Raw genomic sequence first — 26,412 nt, 5'->3', positions numbered from 1 at the left:
GCCAGCCGGGTCCGAGGAGGAGGCCGCTTTCAGCCGGAATTTAAAAAACCCCAAAATATACAGGAGGAGGAAAACTTCCAGCTGCGGCCGGAGAGATTCCCCGGGACACCGGCAGACGTAGTGACACATACATCGCCGCGGCGGAGGGGAAGTCAAGTCTCAGCCTCACCTGGTCATTGCATCGATCGATTGAGCGACTGAGCGAAGCAGACGGAGGCACCGGGCCTACCTGTCAGTGCGTGTTTTCCTCCCGCCCCGCCGCTGCCAGCCCTCCTTCCAATGTTGTTCGTGTTCGCCTCCGTCCCCGCCGCACCGGATTTGAATCGCGGGAGGAGCAGTGGACCTGGAACGGCGGCTGTGCGGCCCTGTCGCCGCCTTTTTCGCCGCTGAGGTGGCTTTCTCCAGTCTTTTCCCGTCCCCGCCTGCCATGAACAGCGGCTGTGGAGGCGGCGGCGGGCTGCAAGGCGTGGGCTGCAAGGTGAAGTACTGCCGTTACTACGCCAAGGACAAGACCTGTTTCTACGGCGACGAGTGTCAGTTCCTACACGAGGATCCCAGCAATGGCGCCGTTTCCGCGAGCCTCGGTCTTGTCGTCAATAACAACCACCCAGGACTGGGAGTCGGGGCGGCCGTGGCCACGCCGGGGGTCGGCGGGGGAGGTGGAGGAGGAGGAGGAGCAGGAGCAGCAGCTGGTGGTATCGCCTCCGTTAGCGGTTGTGGAGGGAGTGTAAGCGGTGGCGGGATATCAGCAGCAGCAACAGGAGGAGGATTCCCGCACGGAGGGCCCAAGAAAAACGAGCTCAGCAGCTTGGTGGAGCCTGGGCAGCTTCTCACCAGTGAGTGTGTTGTGAATATTATTTCAATTTATTAAAACCACCCGCGGTCCGAAAGAGGTTCTGTCGCAAGATGTAAATAAACTCTGTTTCCTTTTTTTAAAAACAAAATGCTCCGTGGAAGGAAACGGCGGTTTGCACTTGTCAAGTTGATCCGGAAAGGATGGTGCTAAAACACAAAAAGGACCAGCTATCGGTCGATCTTGCCAAAAAAGAATGTTTTGGAAGTGACTACATTTTTATTGGGTTGAGGGCTGCTTATTTTCTGAGGGGAAAGAAACAGTTAACATTTATGTATTCGTTTTCTGAAATTTGTGGATATAACGCAAGAGTTAAATTGTATTGTCAGGAACGAAGTTAGATGAACACTTTTAAACATCTGACTTTAAATGTTATACAAGTTTACGTTTATATAATTGTTTTTTTTAGGGGGAAAAAACTGGCACTTAAAGGGGGTGAAAGTAGACTTGAGCCATGGAAGATTAGTAGAGATGATAAAAAATATTTTCAAATAGATGTGGCGTAGAACTTACACTAATGGCTACAAGCATGGAATGAAATTTGGCGTGGTGGAGGTTGAGATAGGGATTGTTTCGCATTTTGTGGTTGGTTTACGCAAAAGATTGGAGTTGCAAGGATCAGTGTATTTTATCTGCAATATACTGGGTTTTTTCATCATTTAGATATTTTTGTTTAAATCTCTGGCAATATTCGGCCACTATTTGTGACCAATTAAAGCAATTGCAAAAGAAAGCATGAAAAGAGCTAATAGCAACAAGTGGTTGCAAGTAGAATAACTTTAATAAAGTTGCTGATTATACATTAGTTCAATTGGAAGTGAACTGGACTTCTGGAATAAAAGTACATTCATCTAATTGTTCTGTTCAATTTGTATAATATATATTTTCCTATCTTGTGTATGGATGGGAAGTAAAAATCTGGTTTCATGCTGCCTGTCTATAATTTCTAATATATCTGCTCTGGATTATCAGTTCTTGATCAAATCATGTTCTTTTAAATATCTTTACCTGTCCTTGTATTGTTTTAAATGGTTAAACTTGGAAAATCTGTTGTAATTCTTCAAAAATAAATTGCTCAGAACGGAACAAAATAGTAAAGACTATTCTCACATATTGCAGAATTGTCTTTGTTCTGTGTGGCAGACCAGTGAGTTAAAGGCCTACTTTGTAAATGTTCAAATGCAGCCTGATTATTGTTTTGGGAAAACTATAAGTCAAGTGTTTCTTGAGGGATATAATTGGTGGCACCGTGGTGCAGCAGATAGAATCGCTGTCTCACAGCACCAGAGGCAGTTATGGAATCCTGAACCAGTCCGTCTAGAATTTACACATTCTTACTGTCAGCACATGGGCCTCCTCCAGGTGTTCTGGATTTCTCCTATATCTCAAAGACATGGGTTTTGTAGGAGCCATTTACGCTTAACTTGGTTACTATCATTGTATTATGGCTATGTTTAATATTTCTAGTTTCTGTCTTTTTTGCATGCTTGTGGGTGTGATTTGATATGTAATGGGGAGTGTCCACATGGGAGGAGGCTGGCGTAGCGACAGAGATTGTGGGTCAGTTTAGTCTCGGAGGATGGAGAGAATACAGTTTTTTACCACGCTCGCGCCAGGCACAGATAAGAACGAAAAGTTATGAATTACTCTTTGATTTGTGCTACTTTAATAAAGACCAATTAGTCAAGAAACAGCATTTGGAAGATTCATTTTTGTTATCTCAGAGTGCGGTGTGTGCGTAAGCTATACCTCCATTCCATCCCCGAGCAGTAATGGCTATCGACGTTGGACTTTGAGAAGGTATAGAAACTGCCATTACATTAGAGTAAAAAACTTTTCTCTGAATGGAGCCATAGAGTAAAAAACTTCTCTGAATGGATTAGAGTAAAAAAGGCTATTCTGACAGAAGAATCTAAGAAAGACTTGTTCTACAAGCAAAATCCGATTCAACAGTGGAATTGAAGAAGAAGCTGAATCTGCCTGGGATTAGAGCTGAAGCCAAAAGGAACAAAGAATCTGCCGGTCGAAGGCAAATTGACACGATCTACACCTGGATCACTAGAAGATTGAAGACTTCATTGACCGGGTACCGTGAGTAAACGACAGTTTAAGTTAAGAAGTTTAAAAAACTTAAAAGCCTGTGAGAAAATTCTGCAAAGTACTATTTGATACAAGAAGCTTGTTTATGCTACGAGGTGATAAAAAACCAAACTCGCAGAGCACGACCTTGAAAATTAACGATGTTGTGAACTTCTACAAGATAAGGTGCTCAGCTAGTGTTTGTTTACCATAGGTACTGGCCGAAGACACTCAGCCTTGGAATTAATGATGTGTTTTGAAAAAATACTCATTCTGTTTTGAATTCTTCTGGTGTTTCTGGAACATAGCGATAAGCACCAATTCATCATGGATCTTCCATCAGGTAAGTATGAAGAACAGCCACAGGAGGGAGATGTGGAGCAAAAATCAAGAAGATATGAGAAGAGACATTAAACTTTTGGAAAAAGGGCAGGTAGCCTATCTGGAAAGATGCCAGAAGGAGAGAGAGACAAGTTGTGGAATCAGGTCATCAAATTAATTGAATATCAGAAGGAACTAATGGAATCAGATGAGAATGTGAACATTGTACAATCTAATCTGGATCAACTACTTAACCTTTGCCATGAGGTTGGAGAAAAACAACACTCAATACTGCGTTTACAACTGCCAAAGGAGCAACTTGAATGGCACACTCAGTGGTTCCAAGAGAGGGTGGAATTTTTTGATGGTTTCATGGCTGACGCAGAGAAGTGGTTGTCTGAAACCATAGCTCAAACATTGCACTCTACAGTAGAAGGTGCGATGCAACAAGGTGTTGAAGTGGAAGAAGAAATTACACCTCAGGATAGTGTCTCAAACATTTCAACGCGAAGATCTAGATATAAATCTGGTTCTGTAGCCAGTTCAACTACGAGGGTCTCTGCTCAAATGGAAGCTGAAGCTGAGATGGCTGCTCTCTCGCTATAAGCTGCCGCCTTAGAGAAAAAATATGAGATTGAGGAACAAGAACAACAGCTGAAGAGAGAGGCTGAAAGACAAGCAGAACAGCTGAAAAGACAAGCAGAACAGCTGAAAAGACAAGCAGAACAGCTGAAAAGACGAACAGAACAGCTGAAAAGACAAGAACAGCTAAAGAGGCTGAGAGACTAGAAGAACAGCTGAAGAAAGATGCTAGGAGACAAGAAGAACAGCTGAAAAGACAAGCAGAACAGCTGAAGAGAGAGAAGGAACACTTGGAAATAGCCACGAAGCTGGCAGCTGCTGGGACAAGGAGGGACATACTGGAAGGCCAAAGATCAAAATGCAGCTCGAGAGTATCTCAGAAGAAGAGTTCCTTAATCCAAGAAGGAGCTACTAAGCTGGAAACAACAGCTAAAGTCAACCCACAGCCAGATCCAGTCTGGTCTTGTGACGTCAAACTGGCACTGAGTAAGTGGATGGCCGACAAAACTTCACCAAAACAACCGGGTGCTAGACCGAAGCAACCTACCTTTGGAATGTCTGTTAAGGCTTGAAAAGAGCCAACCCAGTACTCTTCTCAGAGGCCTGTTCATCAGCTACCTGCACCCAGCCAGAGACAAACAACTGATTATGGGGCTCGTGACAAAATGTATCCGGATCGATCTGCACTAAGCCTGGAATTTCAAAATGAATTAGATGAATTGGTAAGGAATCAAACGAGACTCAGCGAGCTCATTGTTCAACAAAATCTTTCTGTCACCTTACCGCCAATGGAAATTCCTAAATATGATGGTGATCCTTTACAATATGAAACTTTCATAGTAGGGTTTGAAGGAATGGAAATGAAAACTACAAGTCACAGAGATCGCTTACGATTTCTGGAGCAATACACAAGCGGATATTCGAAGCAGCTTGTTAAGAGTTGTCAACATTTGCCTGCGGATGAGGACTATCAAATGGCAAGTGAGTTGCTTGAAGAGCATTTTGGTAACAAACAGAAGATTGCTAAAGCATACGTGAAAAAGGCCTTTGCTTGGTCGGTTATCAAGGCGGAAGATGTGAAGGCTTTGTGTGAGTTTGCGATATTTCTTAGGGATTGTAATTCAATGAGAAATAGCATCCACATGGAAGAAATGAATGTCGTTAGTAATATGAAGGCTATCATTCTGAAACTGCCCTATAGGCTTAGAAAAGTGGAGAGATAAAGCAGGCCAGATACAGGAAGATGACGATAGAGAGGCCATGCTTCCTGACCTGGTGAGTTTCATGGAAAGAGCAGTACAGTTAATGTCAAACCTACGCTATGGGAATATTCAAGATCCTAAACCAGCAACTATCAAAGGCTCCACCTTTACTAAAACAAAGGGAAGATCAGGACCTAAGGAAAGCAGTTTTGCTGCCACAAGGGTTTTGTTTTTCATGTAATGAAGTTGGTCACACTATAAGATGGTGTTGAAAATTCAAAAAAAAGGAATATAAAGATAAGATTGACTTCTTGAAGGAGAAAGGAATCTATTATGGATGTCTGAAGAAAGGACACATGGTTAAAGACTGCAGGAATCGGATAACTTGTAATATATGCAAACAAGAACATCCTGAATTGCTTCACATTGAACAGAGGAATACGGACGAGAAGCCGGAGCAAATGGAACAAAAGGAGAAGCCAGCTACGAGTGATGTTGTTGCCTCACCTCAGTTAAATGCACAGATTGGGGCCGGGGTAGAAACCTGTATTTTCTCCATCTTACCAGTACAGGTAAGGAGCAGCGAGGGGAATACAGTGTTGCAAACATATGCATTTTTGGACAGTGGAAGTTCAGCTACCTTTTGCACAGAAAGCTTGATGATAAGGCTGGACGTTACAGGAAAAAAGGTTAAGCTTCTCTTGAACATCATGAATGGTCAGAAATGCTACGATAGTTATCATATCACAAGTATGGAAACATATAAGATTATTAAGGGGTTGGACATGTTAGAGGCAAGAAACATGTTCCCAATGTTGGGGGAGTCCAGAACCAGGGGCCACAGTTTAAGAATAAGGGGTAGGCCATTTAGAACGGAGATGAAGAAAAGTATTTTCAGTCAGAGAGTTGTAAATCTGTGGAATTCTCTGCCTCAGAAGGCAGTGGAGGCCAATTCTCTGAATGCATTCAAGAGAGAGCTAGATAGAGCTCTTAAGGATAGTGGAGTCAGGGGGTATGGGGAGAAGGCAGGAATGGGGTACTGATTGAGAATGATCAGCCATGATCACATTGAATGGTGGTGCTGGCTCGAAGGGCCGAATGGCCTACTCCTGCACCTATTGTCTATCTAGTCTGGAGGAAGACAATTTTATACAAATATCTGATGTGTTTACACGAGAGACTATGCCAGTCTCTCATCCAAATATACCTAAGCAAGATGACGGAAAAATGGCCTTGTCAAGATACCTAAAATAAATTCTGATATCGATCTACTTATTGGAACGAATGCTTTGAAGGCATTAGAACCTAGAAAGGTTGTTACCAGTCAAGGAGATGGACCGTTTGCTGTGAGAACCATACTCGGATGGGTTATCTATGACTCCCTGAGAAGGAACAACAAAAGGGAGGAAAAGGAATAACTATACTATAAAAGGAATAACTATACTACTTTCAATCGAATATCTATTGTAAATCTAGAGGAGTTGTTGACCAAGCAATATAATCACGACTTCAATGAAAGAACCAGCAAGGAATCAGAAGAAATGTCCAGAGAAGAAGTAAAATGTTTGGAAATTATGAATCACTCAGTAACATTGATAGAAGGACACTATTGCCTAGACCTACCTTTTAAACAAGAAAGTGTTAGTCTGCCGAATAACCGTTGCATTGCAGAACAACGCATTCAGAATCTGAAACGCAAGTTTGGCAAGAATACAAAATTTCATGATGAATATGCATCTTTCCTCAGAGATGATTGATAATGGTTATGCCGAAAGGGTGTCAGAAGACCAGCTGAATTGAAGTGATGGAGAGCTTTGGTATATCCTACACCATGGGGTGTATCACACAAAGAAAGGAACATTAAGAGTGGTCTTCGACTGTGCTGCGTTTTTCAAGGGTAAATCACTTAACTGTCAACTTCTGCAGGGTCCAGACCTAACGAACTCACTCATCGGAGTTATCAGATTCAGACAAGAGCCGGTAGCTTTGATGGCGGATATCAAGGCAATGTTTCATCAGGTCAAGGTATCGGAAAAGCATGTCGACTACTTGCGATTCCAGGTGGTGGCCGGATGGTGATGCACACCAAGATCTCATTGCATACGCGATGAAGGTACATCTCTTTGGAGCAGTGTCATCGCCAAGTTGTGCAAACTTCGCATTGAGGAAAACCGCTGAGGACAATAAAGCTCACTTTCCAGAAGAAGTGACAAACACGGTAAAGAGCAATTTCTATGTGGACGATTGTTTAAAATCCATGTCTACGGAACAAACAGCGATTCAAATGGTAAAACATTTGACTTCCCTCTGCAACAAGGGAGGATTCATGCTATCGAAATGGATTAGTAGCAGCCGTGCTGTATTGGAAACCATTCCACTAGATAACAGAGCCAAGGTCACCCGGGAGTTGGATTTGGACAAAGACAATCTGCCCGTGGAGAGAGCATTGGGATTGCACTGGTGCGTTGAAACAGATGTGTTCAAGTTCAGAATTTCGATTCAGGAGCGACCATGTACAAGACGGGGCATCCTGTCTGTGATTGGTTCTGTTTACGACCCTTTGGGACTTCTTGCACCATTTACACTACCAGCCAAGTTCATTTTGCAGGATCTCTGTAAGAAGAAACTTGGATGGGATGAGAGTATAACGCAAATCTTCTCTCAGCGATGGACAGAGTGGTTAGAAGATCTCGACAAGATCTCGGAGTTCAGAGTGGGCCGGTGTATGAAGCCTACAAACTTTGGTCGAATCAAATTTGCACAGCTGCATCACTTTTCTGACGCAAGTGAAAGTGGTTACAGTACTGTTTCATATCTGAGACTGGAAAATGATAACAATGAAGTACATGCTGCATTCTTAATGGGAAAGGCCAGAGTGGCACCATTGATTCAAATGACGATTCCCAGAATGGAGCTTGCAGCCGCAGTCTTAGCTGTCAGAATTGACATATTGCTGCAAAAAGAACTGCAGCTTAAGCTGGAGGAATCTACCTTCTGGACTGATAGCATGACAGTGCTTAGGTACATCAAAAATGAAAACAAACGCTTCCTAACATTTGTCGCAAACAGGATCTCTTTTGTAAGGGATGCTACTAATGTATCACAGTGGAAGTATATTAATACCAAGGAAAATCCTGCGGATGAAGTCTCTAGAGGATTAACAGCAGACCGCACCTTAAGCAGTAAGAGATGGATCAATGGGCCAGAGTTTCTCTGTAAACCAGACCGAGAATGGCCAAAGTTTAACCTGGAAACTGAAATCTCTGCGAATGATCCAGAGATCAAGTAATACATCTTAGTGAACGCCATTATTAAGGACCCATTGAATTCAACAAACTATTTAATTACCCATTTCTCATCATGGAATAAGTTGAAGACAGTGGTGGCTTGATTTCTTAAATTAAAAACAATACTTTTGCAGTGGACTCGGAAGAAAAAGGAAACTCGGACTGCTATGAGTAGCTTTGAAACAGATCCTGGCAAGCTGAAAGAAAAGGTTGACAGAGAGATGCAAGTTTTTAAGGTATCATACCGGGGACAGTGTTTATGTCTGGATGATCTTTTTAAGGTGGAAAATGCAGTTATCTCTTTCTGTCAAAGGCAAGAATATAAGGAAGAGCTATCAGCATTACAAGCTAGTGGACATGGTGTTAAAAGAAGTAGTCATAGTAGTTTAACCCGATACTGGATAAAGGACTTCTGAGAGTAAGTGGTCGCCTAAATAAACTATCGATGCCTGAAGAAGCTAAGCATCCTATTATTCTCTTGAAGGACTTTCATATTTCAACATTGCTGTTATGACATATTCATGAACAGGTCGGACATGGAGGAAGAAATCACATGTCGAAACTTCGTAAAAAATATTGGATTGTCAAAGGTAATTCTGCTGCAGGAAAGGTTATAAAGAATTGTGTTGTGTGCAAAAGTCAGCGAGGAATAGTTGGAGAACAGAAAATGGCAGACTTGCCTCTGGAAAGGATTCAACCTGATAATCCTCCATTTACAGAGGTCGGAGTTGATTATTTCGGTCCTATCGAGGTCAAAAGAGGACGATGTCAGGTGAAAAGGTATGTTGTAATCTTCACTTGCATGGCAAGTAGAGTGGTACATCTTGAAGTTGCATCTACATTTGATACAGACTCCTGTATTCATGCATTACAAAGATTTATTTGTCGACGAGGTCAAGTTTTATCATTAAGATCAGATAATGGTACGAATTTTGTTGGAGCGGAAAGAGAGTTGAGAGAAGCGTTTAAAGGCTTGAATCAGAACAAGCTCCAGAATGATATGCTTCAGCAAGGGATACGATGGAATTTTAATCCCCCAGCGGGATCCCATCATGGGAATGATTGATTCGCATGGTTTGAAATATTCTGCGCTCTGTTCTTAAACAACGTTCTGGATGATGAACGATTGCAAACTTTGTTTTGTGAAATTGAAGCAATTTTGAATGACCGACCCATTACCAAGAGTTCTGATGATCCGAGTGCCCTGGAAGCACTTACACCAAATCATATTATTTTATTGAAAACCAAGCCAATGTTACCACCTGGGCTCTTTGTGAAGGAAGATTTGTATGTTAGACGCAGATGGAGACAGGTACAATATATGGCAGACATTTTTTGGAAACGGTGGGCACAAGAATACTTACCTCTAATTCAAGAATGTCAACGATGGTTGAGAATGAGAAGAAATTTTATTCCAGGTGATATCGTCTTGGTGGTTGATTCTACTGCACCACGAGGTTCTTGGTTGATGGGTAGGATACTGGAGACCATGCCAGATATTAAAGGTTTTGTGCGTACTGTACGACTTCAGACTAAGGACAACATCTTGGTAAGACCAATAACCAAGATATGTCTACTTCTAGAAGGTGAAGGAGAAGATTGAAGAATCGCTAAGGAAGTTTGAATGCCAACATATAATGTATATTACTTTTGTTTTTGATAAATATTAAGCTTTTATAGTTCTAAATATCTATTGGTAATTGCTTCGTCATATACGCAGAACAATTAGGGGCCGGTGTGTAGGAGCCATGTATGCTTCATTTAGTTACTGTCATTGTATTATGGCTATGTTTAATATTTCTAGTTTCTGTCTTTTTTGCATGCTTGTGGGTGTGATTTGATACGTAATGGGGAGGCCACATGGGCGGAGGCTAGCGTAGCGACAGAGATTATGGGTCAGTTTAGTCTCGGAGGATGGAGAGAATCAGTTTTTTACCACGTTCGCGCCAGTCACACTCACGTCTGCCACACTCATTACTGCCACACTCGCGCCAGCTACACTCACAAGGACCACACAGTAACGACTACACGATTTTTACTGTATTGTTTGAAGAAGAAACAGTTGATAAGAACAAAAAGTTATGAATTACTCTTTGATTTCTGCTACTTTAATCAAGACCAATTAATCAAGAAACCGTTTGGAAGATTCGTTTTTGTTATCTCAGAGTGTGGTGTGTGCGTAAGCTATACCTCCATTCCATCCCCGAGCAGTAATGGCTATCGAAGTTGGACTTTGAGAAGGTATAGAAACTGCCATTACAGGTTTGGTCTGTGTAAATTGCCCTTGGAGTGTAGGTGTAATCTAGGTGAGTTAAAGAGAATGTGAGGAGAATTTTAGAAAAAGATTGTAAAATAGATGTTTGGTGCAAATTCAATGAGCTGGTTTCTAAGCTGTATCTCTTTAATTCCGGAGCAATAAAGTTATGCATCTCTTAAAAGAGTTTTGTGTAGTTTAATTTGTACAGGTGTACTACCAATTTTCTGGCACCCTAGGTTCCAGACCCTTGCCGGATTATTCATTTTTGCCAGGCCAACAGAGAACACATGGTAACAATGGTACCATTCCCGTTTCTCTAGAGCACCATGCACTACTGAAAACAAAAATAAAGCAAATATTAAATGTGCTTATGACTGTCACTAAGACTTAGAAGCTATAGCTAGGGTTAAATGTAAGCAAAGTAAGATAAGAATTTCACAAAACTGAGGGATCACCAGCAACAACTGCAGATGTAAACAAATAACTCTTTTGGGAGGGAACGCGCTTACTGAAAGAGTGTGGGTCACACGCAATGCCACCTGTGGCCATCCAGTGCACTAGTCTGGCGTTTTAAAAAAAAAATCGCCAGTGGTAATAACAATAGCCTTACGGATGAGAAATAAATGTTAATGTTGCTTACATACCAAGAACAGAAAAAATAATGAGTTTAAGTATTATTTTGATACGGTTAAAACAATTTGAAATACATTTTCTTATTTTCCAGTTGCAGGAATGGATACAACAATACCAGATAACCTCACCAACTCATACTTCAGCAGCAGCTTTATTGGGGTCAATGGCTTTGGAGGAGGGCCATCTGAGCCAAAGTACCCTTTGATTCAGGTATTATAAATTTATCATTGTGAAAATAACTTTCACCACCAAAATAACTAACCCAAGTGCTGCGCTGAATGTGATAGATTGCAGCGATTATTCTTGCTAAAGAGCATTATGGTTTATTTGTGGTTGTTAGAGAGGTTTTGCATATTCATGCAAAGAAAAATATGAAGATAGACACAAAAAGCTGGAGTAACTCAGCAGGTCAGACAGCATCTCTGGAGAAAAGGAATAGGTGGCGTTTCAGGTCGAGACCCTTCCTCAGACTGGCCGTCTAAAGAAGCGTCTCGATCCAAAACATCACCTATTCCTTTTCTCCAGAGATGCTCTCTGACCCACTTTTTGTGTCTATCTTTGGTTTATACCAGCATCTGCAGTTCCTTCCAACACAAATAAAAATATGACAATGATTTACTATTGGGGTACAGATTGCAGATTGGGTGCAACATGTCTTCTAACGTTCTCGGGTTAGTTTGTGCATTAACGTTCCTCCTAAATTAATTTGGTTATTAATTACAGATTTAGAATCTGCCACGAATACCACAATAAAGAATCATAATATGTAGCATGTGTGGATAGAGAAACAGTTAATGTTTGAGATCAAAGATTCTGCATCTGATCTGGGAAAAATCAAGTTAGTTTTAGGTTGCAGAGAGGGTTGTGGACAAAAAGATAGGGGTAAAGGGAATATCTGTTTGAGCAAGGGTGTGGTTGCTGTATGTTTTCAAATACACAGGACGTGATGTTAAAATCCAAAGTGCCAACTCTTAACTTGCTCCCGGTGGTGATGGAAGGCTTAAGCACTCACCTATGCTCCTCCAATGTTGAGAAAGGCTGGGCTGGGTAGGATAAGCTGTGCATGAAGTCATCCAGGTAATAGTTAATATTTAGAGAGTGAGTATGAGAGAGCTTGTATTGGATGTTTGTCGCATTAATGTCTGTAGATTCTCTCAACTATCGCACCTTCTCTGTCTCCATCATGGCTTGATTGTGCTCATGTACAGTATGATTTGACTGGATAGCAAGCAAAGTTTTTCACTATCTCTGTTCACATGGCAATAATAGTGGTGTGTCCGAAGCATTTATGCCAAATGTATTGTCATAAATTCGGTGAATGGTACAGAACAAGACCATTTTGTTCATCATTACCTCCAAAAAGCTGTCTATTTATCTTGTTTCGCTCTGTCCTATAACACAGAAAAACCTTTTGGGGAATATTTAATTACCTTTCATAACTTATCACCCTGCCTCGCATTCTAAAAGTATGATATCCAAAATTGGCATAACATGCACACTGCAGCCAAATCAGAACCAGGAACCTGAGACGTGATAGGTGTATATGGCCACACGTATGTGAACATTAATGTCTTTGCAGTAGAGCTTGGTAGGGGAGGCAATTCCACTGGTGTCGTTCACTTGACAAAGTGCTTGGTGTGTGGCTTTGCCATCGCAAACACCTTGTTCAGATTTGGAGATGCGCACTGACATCTGTTCGATTTTATCATTTTGCGTGTGGGGCCATAAAAATGTCTGCACCTCCTGCACCTTGACAGGTACCAATGACCACTGGATTGATTATCGCCTAATTTGGACCTCTGTCAACCTGGCCCCAATTTTTTCCTTTTTTTAAAAACTTTCTCACATCATTTTTGTAAGAGCAAATTTAATTTAGTTTCTTAATTTTTTGGTAGTGCTACATACTAGGTGATTTTGACACGTTGTTAATAAGACACGTTGTTAATAACTCCAGATTGAATTGGGAATTTTAGAAGTTCTTTTACCTACAAGAAAAATTATATTCAAAGTTATTTCACAATGGTTCACATGTGAAAACTGAAGTGGTATTTCATTACATAGAGAATTCACCTGACCGTCCAAATTCTGCAAGGGTGAATTTCTGTTACCCAAATGGCTGTAACTCAGTGGTCATCTGTACTTGTGTATGCCTTCTCTCTTTCCAGCTCCCTCAGCTCTTTGAAATCTGCACATTTCTGGCTTTTTATGCCTTCTGATTTTTATAACTTTACATTTGATGGCTGCACTGCAGCTGACTTGGCTCTGGAATTCTCTCCCTAAACTTCTTTACCTCACCCTTTTCCCAAAATCAATCCTCTGACCAAATCTTTGCTTACCTTTGCTTATCTTTGCTTTATTTGGCTCATTAGAAGCCATTTGAAGCTTTTTGTAATGTATTTAAGACATTAGAAGCATGACATGAATGCAGATTGCAGTTTTAAGTTCCACATAGCAATACAATTAGTGTTGGGGAAAGAGTTCGTATTCATTATTGTAACACAAGTAAAGACAGTTTGTATGTCAGGGAAAGCTGAGAAAATTGGTTAATGGGGAAATTTCTTATGCAAGCCAAATTTTGAATAGATTAATAGTTCACACCAGCTCTGCATCAACAGATAATGGTAAAAGAGAGAGCTAAATGGAAAAATTATTTTACATAATAGGTGATTTGGACACGTTGTTAATAAGGGGGAGAAACTAACAATATTTAAACAGCAATTGAAGAATCTGAAGAGGCATTTTCCTAGGACACAAATGATAACAGATGAGATTAGAGGACATGTCAACTTCAGTTCAACTCCCTGCTGTGACACAGCTAGTGAACCAAATAGCTGCCAGTTCTGTTCCTTCTAAGATATTATGTAATAGCATTTGCAGTGACGATGAGCTGTCATTGCAGTTAAATTGATGGTAACTCCAGATTGAATTGGGAATTTTAGATGTTCTTTTACTTACAAGAAAAATTCTATTCAAAGTTATTTCACAATGGTTCGCATGTGAAAACTGAATTGGTATTTCATTACATAGAGAATTCTCTTACAATGCTGATTATTCCTCACTTGACACCTGACCTTCCAAATATATGTATATCTTATTCTATTAGTTACTTGCCTGCCACAGGCTTTCTGGTCTATTGTTCTTTCTTGTTTTTTCTTTGGAGCCCATATATAAAGGTACCATATTAGCCATCCCCGAATCCTCTGGCATCTCACACATAGCAAGACAGGTGTTAGTTGGTATTTATCCCAAGCAAGACGGTATCAATAGACAATAGGAGTAGGCCATTCGGCCCTTCGAGCCAGCACCACCATTCAATGTGATTATGGCTGATCATTCTCAATCATTACCCCGTTCCTGCCTTCTCCCCATATCCCCTGACTCTGCTATCATTAAGAGCTCTATCTAGCTCTCTCTTGAAAGCATTCAGAGAACGGGTCTCCACTGCCTTCTGAGACAGAGAATTCTACAGATTTGCAACTCTGTGACTGAAAAAGTTTTTCCTCAACTGTGTTTTAAATGGCCTACCCCTTATTCTTAAACTGTGGCCCCTGGTTCTGGACTCCCCCAACATTGGGAACATGTTTCCTGCCTCTAACTTGTCCAATCCCTTAATAATCTTATATGTTTCAATAAGATCCCCTCCCATCCTTCTAAATTCCAGTCTATATAAGCCTAGTCGCTCCAGTCTTTCAACATACGACAGCCCCGTCATTCCGGGAATTAACCTAGTAAACCTACGCTGCACGCCCTCAATAGCAAGAATATCCTTCCTCAAATTTGGAGACGAAAACTGCACACAGTACTCCAGGTGCGGTATCACTAGGGCCCTGTACAACCGTAGAAGGATCTCTTTGCTCCTATACTCAACTCCTCTTGTTATGAAAGCCAACATTCCATTGGCTTTCTTCACTGCCTGCTGTACCTGCATGCTTCCTTTCAGTGACTGATGCACTAGGACACCCAGATCTCGTTGTACGTCCCCTTTTCCTAACTTGACACCATTCAGATAATAATCTGCCTTCCTATTCTTACCACCAAAGTGAATAACCTCACACTTATCCACATTAAACTGCATCTGCCATGCATCCGCCCACTCACACAGCCTGTCCAAGTCACCCTGCAACCTCAAAGCATCTTCCTCACAGTTCACACTGCCCCCCCAGCATTGTGTCATCTGCAAATTTGCTAATGTTACTTTTAATCCCTTCATCCAAGTCATTAATGTATATTGTAAATAACTGCGGTCCCAGCACAGAGCCTTGCGGTACACCACTAGTCACTGCCTGCCATTCTGAAAGGGACCCATTTATCCCCACTCTTTGCTTTCTGTCTGCCAACCAATTTTCTATCCATGTCAGTACCCTACCCCCAATACCATGTGCTCTAATTTTGCACACTAATTCCTGTGTGGGACCTTGTCGAAGGCTTTCTGAAAGTCAAGGTACACTACATCCACCGGTTCTCCCCTGTCCATTTTCCTAGTTACATCCTCAAAGAATTCCAGAAGATTAGTCAAGCATGATTTCCCCTTTGTAAATCCATGCTGACTCAGAACGATCCTGTTACTGCTATCCAAATGCTCTGCAATTTTGTCTTTTATAATTGACTCCAGCATCTTCCTCACCACTGATGTCAGACGGTACCTTAATCTGTTGTTTGACCTTCAGTCTGTGATTCCACCATAATGGTCTGAATTATCTTCAACAATAATATTCAAAGCTTGACATGCTGGGATGGTTAGTCATAGAGCACGAAAATAGGCTAGTCCCACCTGCCTGTGTTTGGCCCATATCCCTCTAAACCTGCCCTATCCATGCACCTGTCCAACTGTTTCTTAAACATTGGGATAGTCCCTGCCTCAACTGCTGCCTCCATCAGCTTGTTCCATACACCCACCACCCTTTGTGTGAAAAAGTTACCCCTCCGATTCCTATGAAATCTTTTCCCCTTCACCTTAAACCTATGTTCTCTGGTCCTCGATTCACCTACTCTGGGCAAGAGACTGTGCATCTACCTGATCTATTCCTCTCATGATTTTATGCAATTATTTATTTGAATGGTGTATATGGTTACATAATGTAACCACTGACTCCACAATAACCGCTGACTTCACTGAAATACTCAACTGCTTTAACCTCGCTCAACACATCAATTTTCCCACCCATAACCGTGGGCACATTCTGGACCTTGTCTGCTCCACTGGACTAAATCTACATCACCTCTCTGGCTCCGACCCCACCCTCTCCGATCACTTAGCCATCACCATGTCCGTCAACATTCCCACCCCAGCTCCAAGGCAAAAACGCAAAATCAACTTCCGTAAGCTGAACTCTGTTTCACCTACCTCGCTCTCATCCTCCCTCTCTGAAAAAATCTCCGCCTCTCCCTTCGTTGACCTCGACAGCCCCTCTGACCTCACTGACTACTACAACCACACTCTCTCCTCCTGCCTCGACCAGCTTGCACCTATAAAAACCAAAACAGTTTCCTTCACCCACTCTGCTCCCTGGTTTACCCCTGAACTCCGCATGATGAAAACCCATGCCCGCCAACTTGAAAGACTCCGCAACAAAACAGGTCTCACAATTCACTCCCAAGCCTACAAAGACCACCTGCAGCAATACAAAGATGCCCTCTCCCGCGCCCACTCCACCTACTACTCTCAAATAATTCACTCTGGCTCCGGAAACCCAAAAGCACTCTTCTCTACAATAAACAAACTCCTCAGCCCCCTGGACACCATCTCCCAGTCATTCACAGTTGACAAATGCACCTCTTTCCTTTCATTCTTCCAAAGCAAAATAGACAGCATCTACAGCACCTTAACCACCAACGCACCTGTTCCCCCTCAAACCACCTGCTCCCCCTTATCCTGTCAACCCCTGCCTCAGTTCTCCCCAGTCTCCACCACCGACCTCTTTGACCTGTTCACAGGAATAAAAACTGCCACCTGCTCTCTGGACCCCATCCCCTCCAGCTTTGTCAAGGCCTGCCTTCCTGCTCTCTCTCCACTTATCACTGCAACAATAAACTCCTCCCTGTCCACTGGCATCGTCCCGCCATCCCTCAAAATCGCTGCTGTCACCCCCATTCTGAAAAAACCTGGACTCAACCCTGACACCCCAAACAACTTCAGACCAATCTCCAATCTACCCTTTCTGTCCAAAGTTTTGGAATGCGCTGTAGCTTCTCAACTCAAATACCACCTCTCTACCAATAACCTGTATGAAACTTTCCAATCCGGATTCCGCTCCAACCACAGTACTGAAACTGCGCTCCTCAAAATCACCAATGACCTTTTCCTCTCCTCTGACGCTGGCAACCTCAACATCCTCATCCTACTTGACCTCAGCGCCGCCTTTGACACCATAAATCACTCCATTCTCCTCACCCGACTTGAAACCTCCTTTAACGTCACTGGCACAGCCCTATCCTGGATCAAATCTTACCTTTCCGACAGGCACCAGTTCATCTCCATTAACAACTGTAAATCCCCCACCGCTCCCCTCCCCCAAGGTGTCCCCCAAGGCTCAGTCCTTGGCCCCCTCCTCTTCATCCTCTACCTGTTCCCCCTTGGTCAATTAATCCGCCATCATGGTCTCAACTTCCACTGCTTCGCTGATGATATCCAGCTCCTCATCTCCACCAAGTCAATCTCCACCACCACACACTCTACACTGACAAACTGCATCACTGAAATAAACTCTTGGCTTCAATCAAATTTCCTCAAACTCAACTGCAACAAATCCGAAATCATCATCATTGGTCCAAAAACGTTCACCAAATCCACCCAAAACTTCATCCTCAATATTGATGGTCTCCCAGTATCCACCTCCCCTCACATCCGGAATCTTGGAATCATCTTTGATCAAACACTCTCCTTCGACAAACACATCAAACACATCACCAAGACAGCCTTCTTCCACCTCAAAAACATCGCCCGTCTCCGTCCATCCCTCTCCTCCACAGCTGCAGAAACCCTCATCCACGCCTTCATCGCCTCCCGTCTGGACTACTGCAACAGCCTCCTCTATGGCTCACCCTCAAAAATCATCAGTAAACTTCAATACATTCAAAACTCCGCTGCCCGTCTACTCACCAATTCCCCGATCCGTGACCATATCACCCCCCTCCTTTACAAGCTCCACTGGCTCCCCATCCCCCAGAGAATCCAGTACAAAATCCTCCTCATGACCTACAAAGCCCTCCATAACCTGGCCCCATCCTACCTGACTGACCTCCTCCACAGACACACTCCCACCTGCACCCTCCGCTCTGCTGCTGCCAACCTCCTGTCCCCCCCCCATCCAGGCCAAACTCAGATCCTGGGGGGACAGGGCTTTCTCCATCGCTGCTCCCACCCTCTGGAACTCACTACCCCAAACCGTCAGAGACTCCTCCTCACTCACCACATTCAAAACATCACTGAAGTCTCACCTGTTCAGCACTGCTTTCAACCACTGACCGTCACCTCACCTTCTGTCTCCTTTTTCTGTTTGTTTACTTATTTATCTATTTATTTTCTTCTCTATGTTCTAGTAATCCCTGTAAAGCGTCTTTGAGTGTTTGAAAAGCGCTATATAAATGTAATGCATTATTATTATTATTATAATGTAAAAGTTCTGTGGTTTTAGGATGTGTACTTTGTCACTGAGAAAGATAAGTGTAATTGCATAGCATTTTTAACAGTTCATGCTCCAAATAAAACTCCACTATATTTCACGTTGTATTATAAACACATCCCCTCTTAATTTGCTCATTGTGTGCTTATAGTTCACCTGTTATTTCCCTCAGTTCTGTAGCAGCATGTTCCATATTCTAAGCATTTTTGATTAAATATGTGTTTCTGAAATTCCTAAATTGATTTGAAGCCAAGAAAATACTGGAGATATTCATCAGGACAGGCTGAACTTGGTTTATCTTGAGTATATTACAGTGAAATCTCTCACAAAGGAGGCTGTACTGGCCTTGGTCCTCATGTTGATATCTCCTCTATCTTAATACTTTTCTCTATTGAAATATAAGCACTTTCTGAGTAATGGTAATTATGCTTGTATTATTTGTGAAGACTTGTTGACCAGAAAATAACTAAATCCTGCAGGAATTAGTAAACGTATAGCGTGAGATAATGGACATATAAAAAAACACTTTTTCTTTTCCCCACAGAGGCAAGCTAACAGCAGCAGTTCACCCAGCCTGCTGAGTGATTGTGCCAAAGCCTATGCCTGTGCAGGACATGGTAAAATATTTTTATTGTAATTCAGCTGTGCTCATTTTACAATAAAAAGTAGTCTATTGCAGCGTTTTGAGATGTGCAGAGAGGGTTTGCAGCTCTTGTTTTCAAAATTGAAAATTGTGTAACCAAAATGGGTAGAACTGCCATTGTAATTGTAATATTGCATTTTAAAACACTTAATAATTACTTATTCTTTCTTATTTACCTTGTTTCTGCTCTGGATGATCTATGCTCACAGGATAGGCTAAACGCAGTGAGTGCTTGTAATCGGTAGTTTAAAAAACATATGCAGATATTTAGCAGATAGGCAGCATTACTGGGGATAGAAACAATTTTCATTTCAAATCAATTGCATTTTATCAGCATAGAAAATAGTTGGAGATGTTACAAATTTTAAACAGGAATAGAGAAAGGATGTGTGTGGAGTAAAGAGCCAAAAGGGTGAAAACCCAATGGTGCAGCGGTAGAGCTACTGCGTCGCAGCACCAGAGACCCAGGTTTGATCCTAAGTGTGAGTGAGCACTGTCCACACGGAGTTTGTACGTTCTGCCTTTAACAGTGTGGGGTTTTTTCCACATTCCAAAGATGCGTGGTTTGTAGGTTAATTGGCGTCTGTAAATTGCCCCTGGTATGTACAAAAGTGGGATAACATAGAAAGTGTACGGAAGATCAATGGTCGATGTGGACTTGGTCAGCCGAAAGGCCTGTTTACACTGTATCTCTAAACTAAACTAAGCAAAGGGACCTATTAAGAGAAACAAAAGATGGCTATACTGGAAGTATAAATGAGAACAGTACAATCATGACCGGTTGAGGCTGCTCTCACATAATGAATGGTTGTGGTACTTTGAGATTGAGTTCATTGTCGAGTCTGGAAGGCTGTAAAGGGCGTGAATAAGATGCTACTTGAACTACTGTTGAATAGCATTAAATGGCATGGAATTAGAGAATGGAAAATAGTTGCCCAGTTAGTATGGTCCCCCTATATTTCACCCTGGTATTATGGTGTGGAGTTTTATTTTGATTTCTGTTGCACAAATGTTTTGGGCCAGTGCACTTTAATTATATTTTTATTTGTTTTGGTATTCTGTTTCTAATGTGTAATGAAAACCTTTAGTTAGGATGTCAATGCACCAAAGATAATGCTGTGGAATATGTGACATGTTTGACTTTCCACTTCTCTGTTGCCTCAACTCGAAAGATACTGAATTGCTAAATTGAATCCTGTCCAAAACAGCGAATTAAAATTTACAATTCCATTTCCCATCTAACGGTTAGATTGAGATAGAAATACATTTAGTGCTTGTTTGGTTATCTATAAAATGTTGATAAATGTGGAGCTGTTGAAGATAAAAAAATATGGTTTCGCGAGTTCAAGCTGATCAATATCTTTTTTTTGTTGTTTTTTTTTTGTTGGCCCATTTCATTATTTTCACATTTGTAATAAAACAGGCCATTCATAACCATTACAGCCTCACAGATAAAATGCACCTGCTAAGCAAAGGGTGAGAGATGACCAGTGGTGAGCAGAACTGTAGATTGACCACAATCTCACTGACTGGTCAAGCAAGTTGAGGAGTCTAGTGGCTCACTGTTTTTGTATTTCATGATACAAATATGAGTTTTAACCTGAAGGAGATCAAAGTACAGAGTATAGTTTGAGTCTTTAATTTGCAGATTGCCACTTCTATCTAATCTTTTGACCACAATTTTGCAAGGTATAATTTCTTTGACACTCTACCACCTGGAGTACATACATTACCAATGACCCTTTGCAAAGGCAGAGCACCAGCTTGCTTTGGCCATCTCTATTTTGTCATCTGTTGCTATTTTATCGGAGTATTTGGTTATTGTGTCAATTTTCAGAGGTTGTCAAGACCATTTGTCACTCCAATATAAAATAAAGCTTAAAAATACTTGTCTATGTCACTAACACTTTCAATGCCTTGAATTTTAAAAAAAATCAGTACCTAAGAAACTCATTAGACAATGGTTATTATTTACATTTATATGTAAATAATAGGGAGTGAAGTCAGTGCCAGTAAATCAGTCTGACAAAACTGGTCAAGACCTGTCTTATTACGTTAACATTTCCATTAAAATTGTGTGTTGATGTTGCATGCAAAATCACATAATTGGTGAGGATATGGATGTTATCTACCAGTGACATTCAGCAGCACTTTAGTCAGAAAGAGTGACTTTTATCGCGGTCAGCACATTGACATGGGATTTTGAGTATTTTTGTGCATGGTAATGCTAACTCAAAGATAGTATTTCAGGGAGTCTCCACATGTCAAGGAAAAATGGGTTGAGTTGTATGTTAGACTTTAGAGATACAGTACAGAAACAGACCCTTTGACCCAGAGAGTCCACGCCGACCAGTAATCATACGTACACTAACACTATTCTACAGGGACAATTTTAATATTTTACTGAAGCCAATTAACCTACAAACCTGTAGGAAAAGAAAACTGCAGATGCTGGTTTAAATTGAAGATAGACACAAAATGCTGGAGTAACTCAGCAGGTCAGGCAGCATCTCGGGAGAGAAGGAATGGGTGACGTTTCGGTCGAGACCTTCAGACTGATGTCGGGAGGGGGCGGGACAAAGATAGGATGTAGTCGGAGACAGGAAGACTAGTGGGAGAACTGGGAAGGGGGATGGGATAGAGAGGGGAAGCAGGGACTACCTGAAGTTAGACTTCTCTACTCACAATCCACAACTCTCTGGGTGAAAAGGTTTTTTCTCCCCTCAGATTTAAATGGCTTCCCCTTTATTCTTAGACTGTGGGCCCTGGTTCTGGACTCTCCCATCATTGGGAACATTTTTTCTGCATCTAACTTGTTCAGTCCTTTCATAATTTTATACGTCTCTATAAGATTCCCTCTCATCCTTCTAAACTCCAGTGAATAAAGCCCAATCTTTCCTCATATGACAGTCCCGGCATCCCGTGGATTAACCTCGTGAACCTACGCTGCACTGTGTCAATGGCAAGGATATCCTTTCTCAAATTAGGAGTCCAAAACTGCACACAATACTACAGGTGTGGTCTCACCAGGGCCCTATACAACTGCAGATGGACCTGTTTACTCCTCTACTTATGAAGGCCAACATGCCATTAGCTTTCTTCACTGCCTGCTGTACCTGCACGCTTACTTTCAGTGAATGGTGTACAAGGACACCCAGGTCTCATTGCACTTCCCCATTACCTAATCTGACACCATTGAGATAATAATCTGCCTCCTTGTTTTTGCCGCCAGAGTGGAAAACCTCACATTTATCTACCAGGCATGTGAATTTTCCGCGGATTTCCGCATTTTTAAAATCCATTTTCCGTGCTTTTTGCATCGTTTCCGCGTTTTTCACTGCCAAATAAACGGAGAAATCGGATCGAAAAAACAAAAGAAAAAAACCCAATGTGTATAGACTTGTAATGAACATTAGGGTTCCGCTAGAGGTCGCTAGGGGTTCCGCGAGAAATCCCCCCCCCCCCGCATGCCCTGGAAGTCTCCCTGAAAATATGGCACCTAGGCTGGACAAGGCAGCCAATCTCAACCTCATCGGGACTTCCACAGCCAATCGGTGGGTTGAATTTGCAACTTGCGGCCGGGGCTCTGGAACTCCAGCCCAGCTGGAGCCAGCAAATCTATCCCCATGGTCTGCTGGATAAACTAAAAAAGCTTTGGAACCAAGTGTGCCAGAAAATCAGTGGTGGAACCGTAATGTGTAAATATTAAATTTAAGTGCTAGATTATATAACTAAATTAATTAAGACAGGGTTAAAATATAAAACACAGCAGAAAAGCCAATTACTACCTTTTTGGGCTGATTATCAATTAATGTGCGAATTTACTTCATTGTTATTAGTGTAGGAAAATAACTGCGGATGCTGGTACAAATCGAAGGTATCACAAAATGATGGGAGTAACTCAGCAGGTCAGGCAGCATCTAGGAGAGAGAATGGGTGATGTTTCGGGTCGAGACCCTTCTTCAGACTCTTGAGTCTGAAGAAGGGTCTCGACCCGAAACGTCACACATTCCCTCTCCTAGATGCTGCCTGACCTGCTGAGTTACTCCAGCGTTTTGTGATACCTTCGATTTGTACCAGCATCTACAGTTATTTTCCTATACTACTTGCCGCTCCACTGCGATTTCTCCTCAAGGTATGTCTACTTTGAAGAAGTTCTCTCTTCGACGAGAGTTTAGCAACATGCTCTCTTGCTGCTCCCCTTCTGTGATTTCTCCTGCCCTCCTACTCTACGACCACGTTTTGACCCAGACTTGCTACCACAGCCACATATGCTTTCTTGGGACTTGCCTGCGCCTCAATGTTATTAGTGTACAGTGACATATTCACATTATTTTGTAATGTCTGTTTTTACTTTGAAATGCACTAAAAGAGGCTTGAAACGGGTAATTTTGTGTGTAAATTTTCCGATTTTTTTACCCCCGTTGTATGCGTCACGCAAGCGCTCGGCTCTTCCTCTTTTTTTAACCTCACTCACATGCCTGATCTACATTATATTGCATCTGCCACGCATCTGCACACTCACTCAACCTGTCCAAGTCACCCTACGACTTCCTAACATCCTCTTCGCAGTTCACACTGCCACCCAGCTTTGTGTCACCTGCAAACTTGCTTGTGTTACTTCTAATTCCATCATCCAAATCATTAATATATATTGTAAATAGTTGTGGCCCCAGCACCGAGCCTTGCGACACTCCACTCGCCACTGCCTGCCATTCTGAAAAGGACCTGTTTATTCCTACTCTTTGCTTCCTTGTGGCCAACCAATTCTCCATCCATGTCAAGAGGCTATGATCATGGCAGATCTGTTCCAGATCTCATTTCCTCTTCTTTGCTTGTTCCCCATAGCTCTCAATACCCTGATCTTTCAAAAATACTTTGTAGGTGCCCATATTTTACACTTCCTGTCATCTATTTAGGGTATTTAACTTTACTGTTTTGTCATTGATTTTAGCCCATGGTTGGCACCCTTTTAACATTTGACATTTTATTCTTTTGCAAGTCCCATATGACACACATCTCTATCGTATAGCTATTGCACCACTATAATTTCCCTGTTTTTCTCTAACTTTCCCATTAGTTGGCTACCTAGTATTGTAACAGAACCTCTTTGTTTCTTAACTCTGTTTCCTAATTTAGCCATGTAGCATGCCACTGTTTGAAGGACAACTAGAGAATGTCATGATTTGCTGATCTTGTCAACAATGCCCATAACCCCTGATTGAATAATTTAAAAAAAATGGTAATTGACTTCTAATCTAAGAGCTTTTGTTTTCTTGCAGATCAACTAAATTTACCTGCCTCATTGTTCAGTGATTTCTCTAGCCTCAACATCTCCCAAAGGAGAAAGGTAGGCAGTTTATTATGATTTAAACTGATAATTTTTCTACTTCCTTGTAATTCTGTGCCTCGATTTTTCAGTCCAACAGATAATTTTTTCTGTTCCACCTTGATGTGGATGACAATAGTTGCATTATTTATCTTTAAGCAAAGAAAGTGAATAAGGAAAGCGCTTATAGTTTACAATATAAAAATAATTTGGATAATAAACCATGCTACTAAAATGTAACTTATTCTATGATATATTGTGTTATACTTTTTTACAGTATGATATTTTAACGTTCTTTTCATTTTGACCATGTTGCTGGTATTTGTATCGTTATAGTTACTCCTGTAAAGTAAATCATTAATAATTGTCTTGATCTAGTTTGTCAACAGTGCTTATTTCGTGAAGTAGCTTTTAAAATATTTGTTCCTGGTTTAATATGAATAGTGCCTGTAATGTTTCTTCGTTGGGAAACTGAAATGGCCATAAGTAAAGCTACTTATGCAAATAAAGTTATATACTGGCCATAAGTAAAGCTACTTAAGCAATTGAAAAATCTCTTGATCTTGTGATATGAGATAAATATTGTGGTGCAATGTTTGGTATGTAGGACTATTTGAACCTATTGGGCAGAATGCGCTAGTTTTTATTCATTCCCTAATTGTTCATTACCTCATGACTTTTGCAGTCACAGCATACAAGAGATGTTACTGAAATATTTCCTGCATTGGTTATCAGCAGTTATATCACGTGCAAAGCAACATTGCTTTGTTAAAAAGCCTTAAAATTATATTGGTAACTATTGGCAAAAAATATTTTGTGCATGAAAAGTTGGCTATTTTCAAAATAAGCTCTTTGGTAAATAGATTGTAAAAATGGTTTCAAAAGTAAAATCGTACTTGATCTTTAGTCCAACAAACAATTGAAAAAAATGAGGCCCTGAGGTGATGGAATCTTGAATAATAAACAAAGTGCTGGAGGAACTTAGCAGACCAGGCAACATTAGCAATGAAAAAAAAACATACTTTGTGTTCAATTTAAAATTATTATGTGAAGTTTGGGAGAACACTTATTCTACCTACTTATCTATTTTAATGTCTTCAGTAGAATTACTGATTGGTACAATGGCTGAAGTGTATCGTTGGTATAGTAAAAATAGGAATGGGGTCACATTAGGGTTCAAAACTAGAAAGTGGGATTTGAAACGAGTTCTTTACTAATAAATAGTACCATATATGTGATTTATTTTTCCTCTCTAGCACACTTTTGCGCTCGTATGTGCGGAAGCACAATTTCTAGATTTGATTGTAGATAAAACACCAAGTCTGTATAATGATAGAACCGTAGTCAACGAGTTCTTTTTGAGCAATGGCGAACATGCTTCCGTATCAAGCAAAGTACTACTTAAACTTCCTACATTAACATAAAGGGAGCAAATTTGATACTTTTATATTTATTCATGCTTATTCGCAGTTTCAAGTAGAATACTTTTAGAATTTAGGTTTGCCAGTTACATCATTTAAAAAAAAAAAAAATCTAACTCTCAGCTTGATCCTGGGGTGGCACAGTGGTGTATTTGGCAGAGCTTCTGCCCCACAGTGCCAGGA

The 26,412-nt window shown here is 41.3% G+C and overlaps 1 protein-coding gene across 3 annotated transcripts in view; it reads left to right on the top strand.

Annotated features, from left to right (window-relative positions):
* The window catches only part of pan3 (poly(A) specific ribonuclease subunit PAN3), a 74,012-nt gene continuing 47,600 nt past the window's right edge, over window positions 1–26,412 (top strand). For all 3 annotated transcript variants that reach the window (XM_078402392.1, XM_078402391.1, XM_078402390.1), the window contains exons 1-4: window positions 1–836; window positions 11,306–11,424; window positions 19,381–19,453; window positions 24,762–24,829. In XM_078402392.1, the coding sequence (XP_078258518.1) occupies window positions 428–836; window positions 11,306–11,424; window positions 19,381–19,453; window positions 24,762–24,829 (669 nt within the window). In that variant the 5' untranslated portion in view covers window positions 1–427. The remainder of the gene's footprint in view (window positions 837–11,305; window positions 11,425–19,380; window positions 19,454–24,761; window positions 24,830–26,412) is intronic.

This window comes from Rhinoraja longicauda, chromosome 7 (genome assembly GCF_053455715.1).
Source record: "Rhinoraja longicauda isolate Sanriku21f chromosome 7, sRhiLon1.1, whole genome shotgun sequence".
In the NCBI taxonomy this organism is placed as follows: Eukaryota; Metazoa; Chordata; class Chondrichthyes; order Rajiformes; family Arhynchobatidae; genus Rhinoraja; species Rhinoraja longicauda.
Note: the sequence above shows the minus strand (reverse complement) of the source record. Positions and strands in the feature narration are given on the sequence as shown.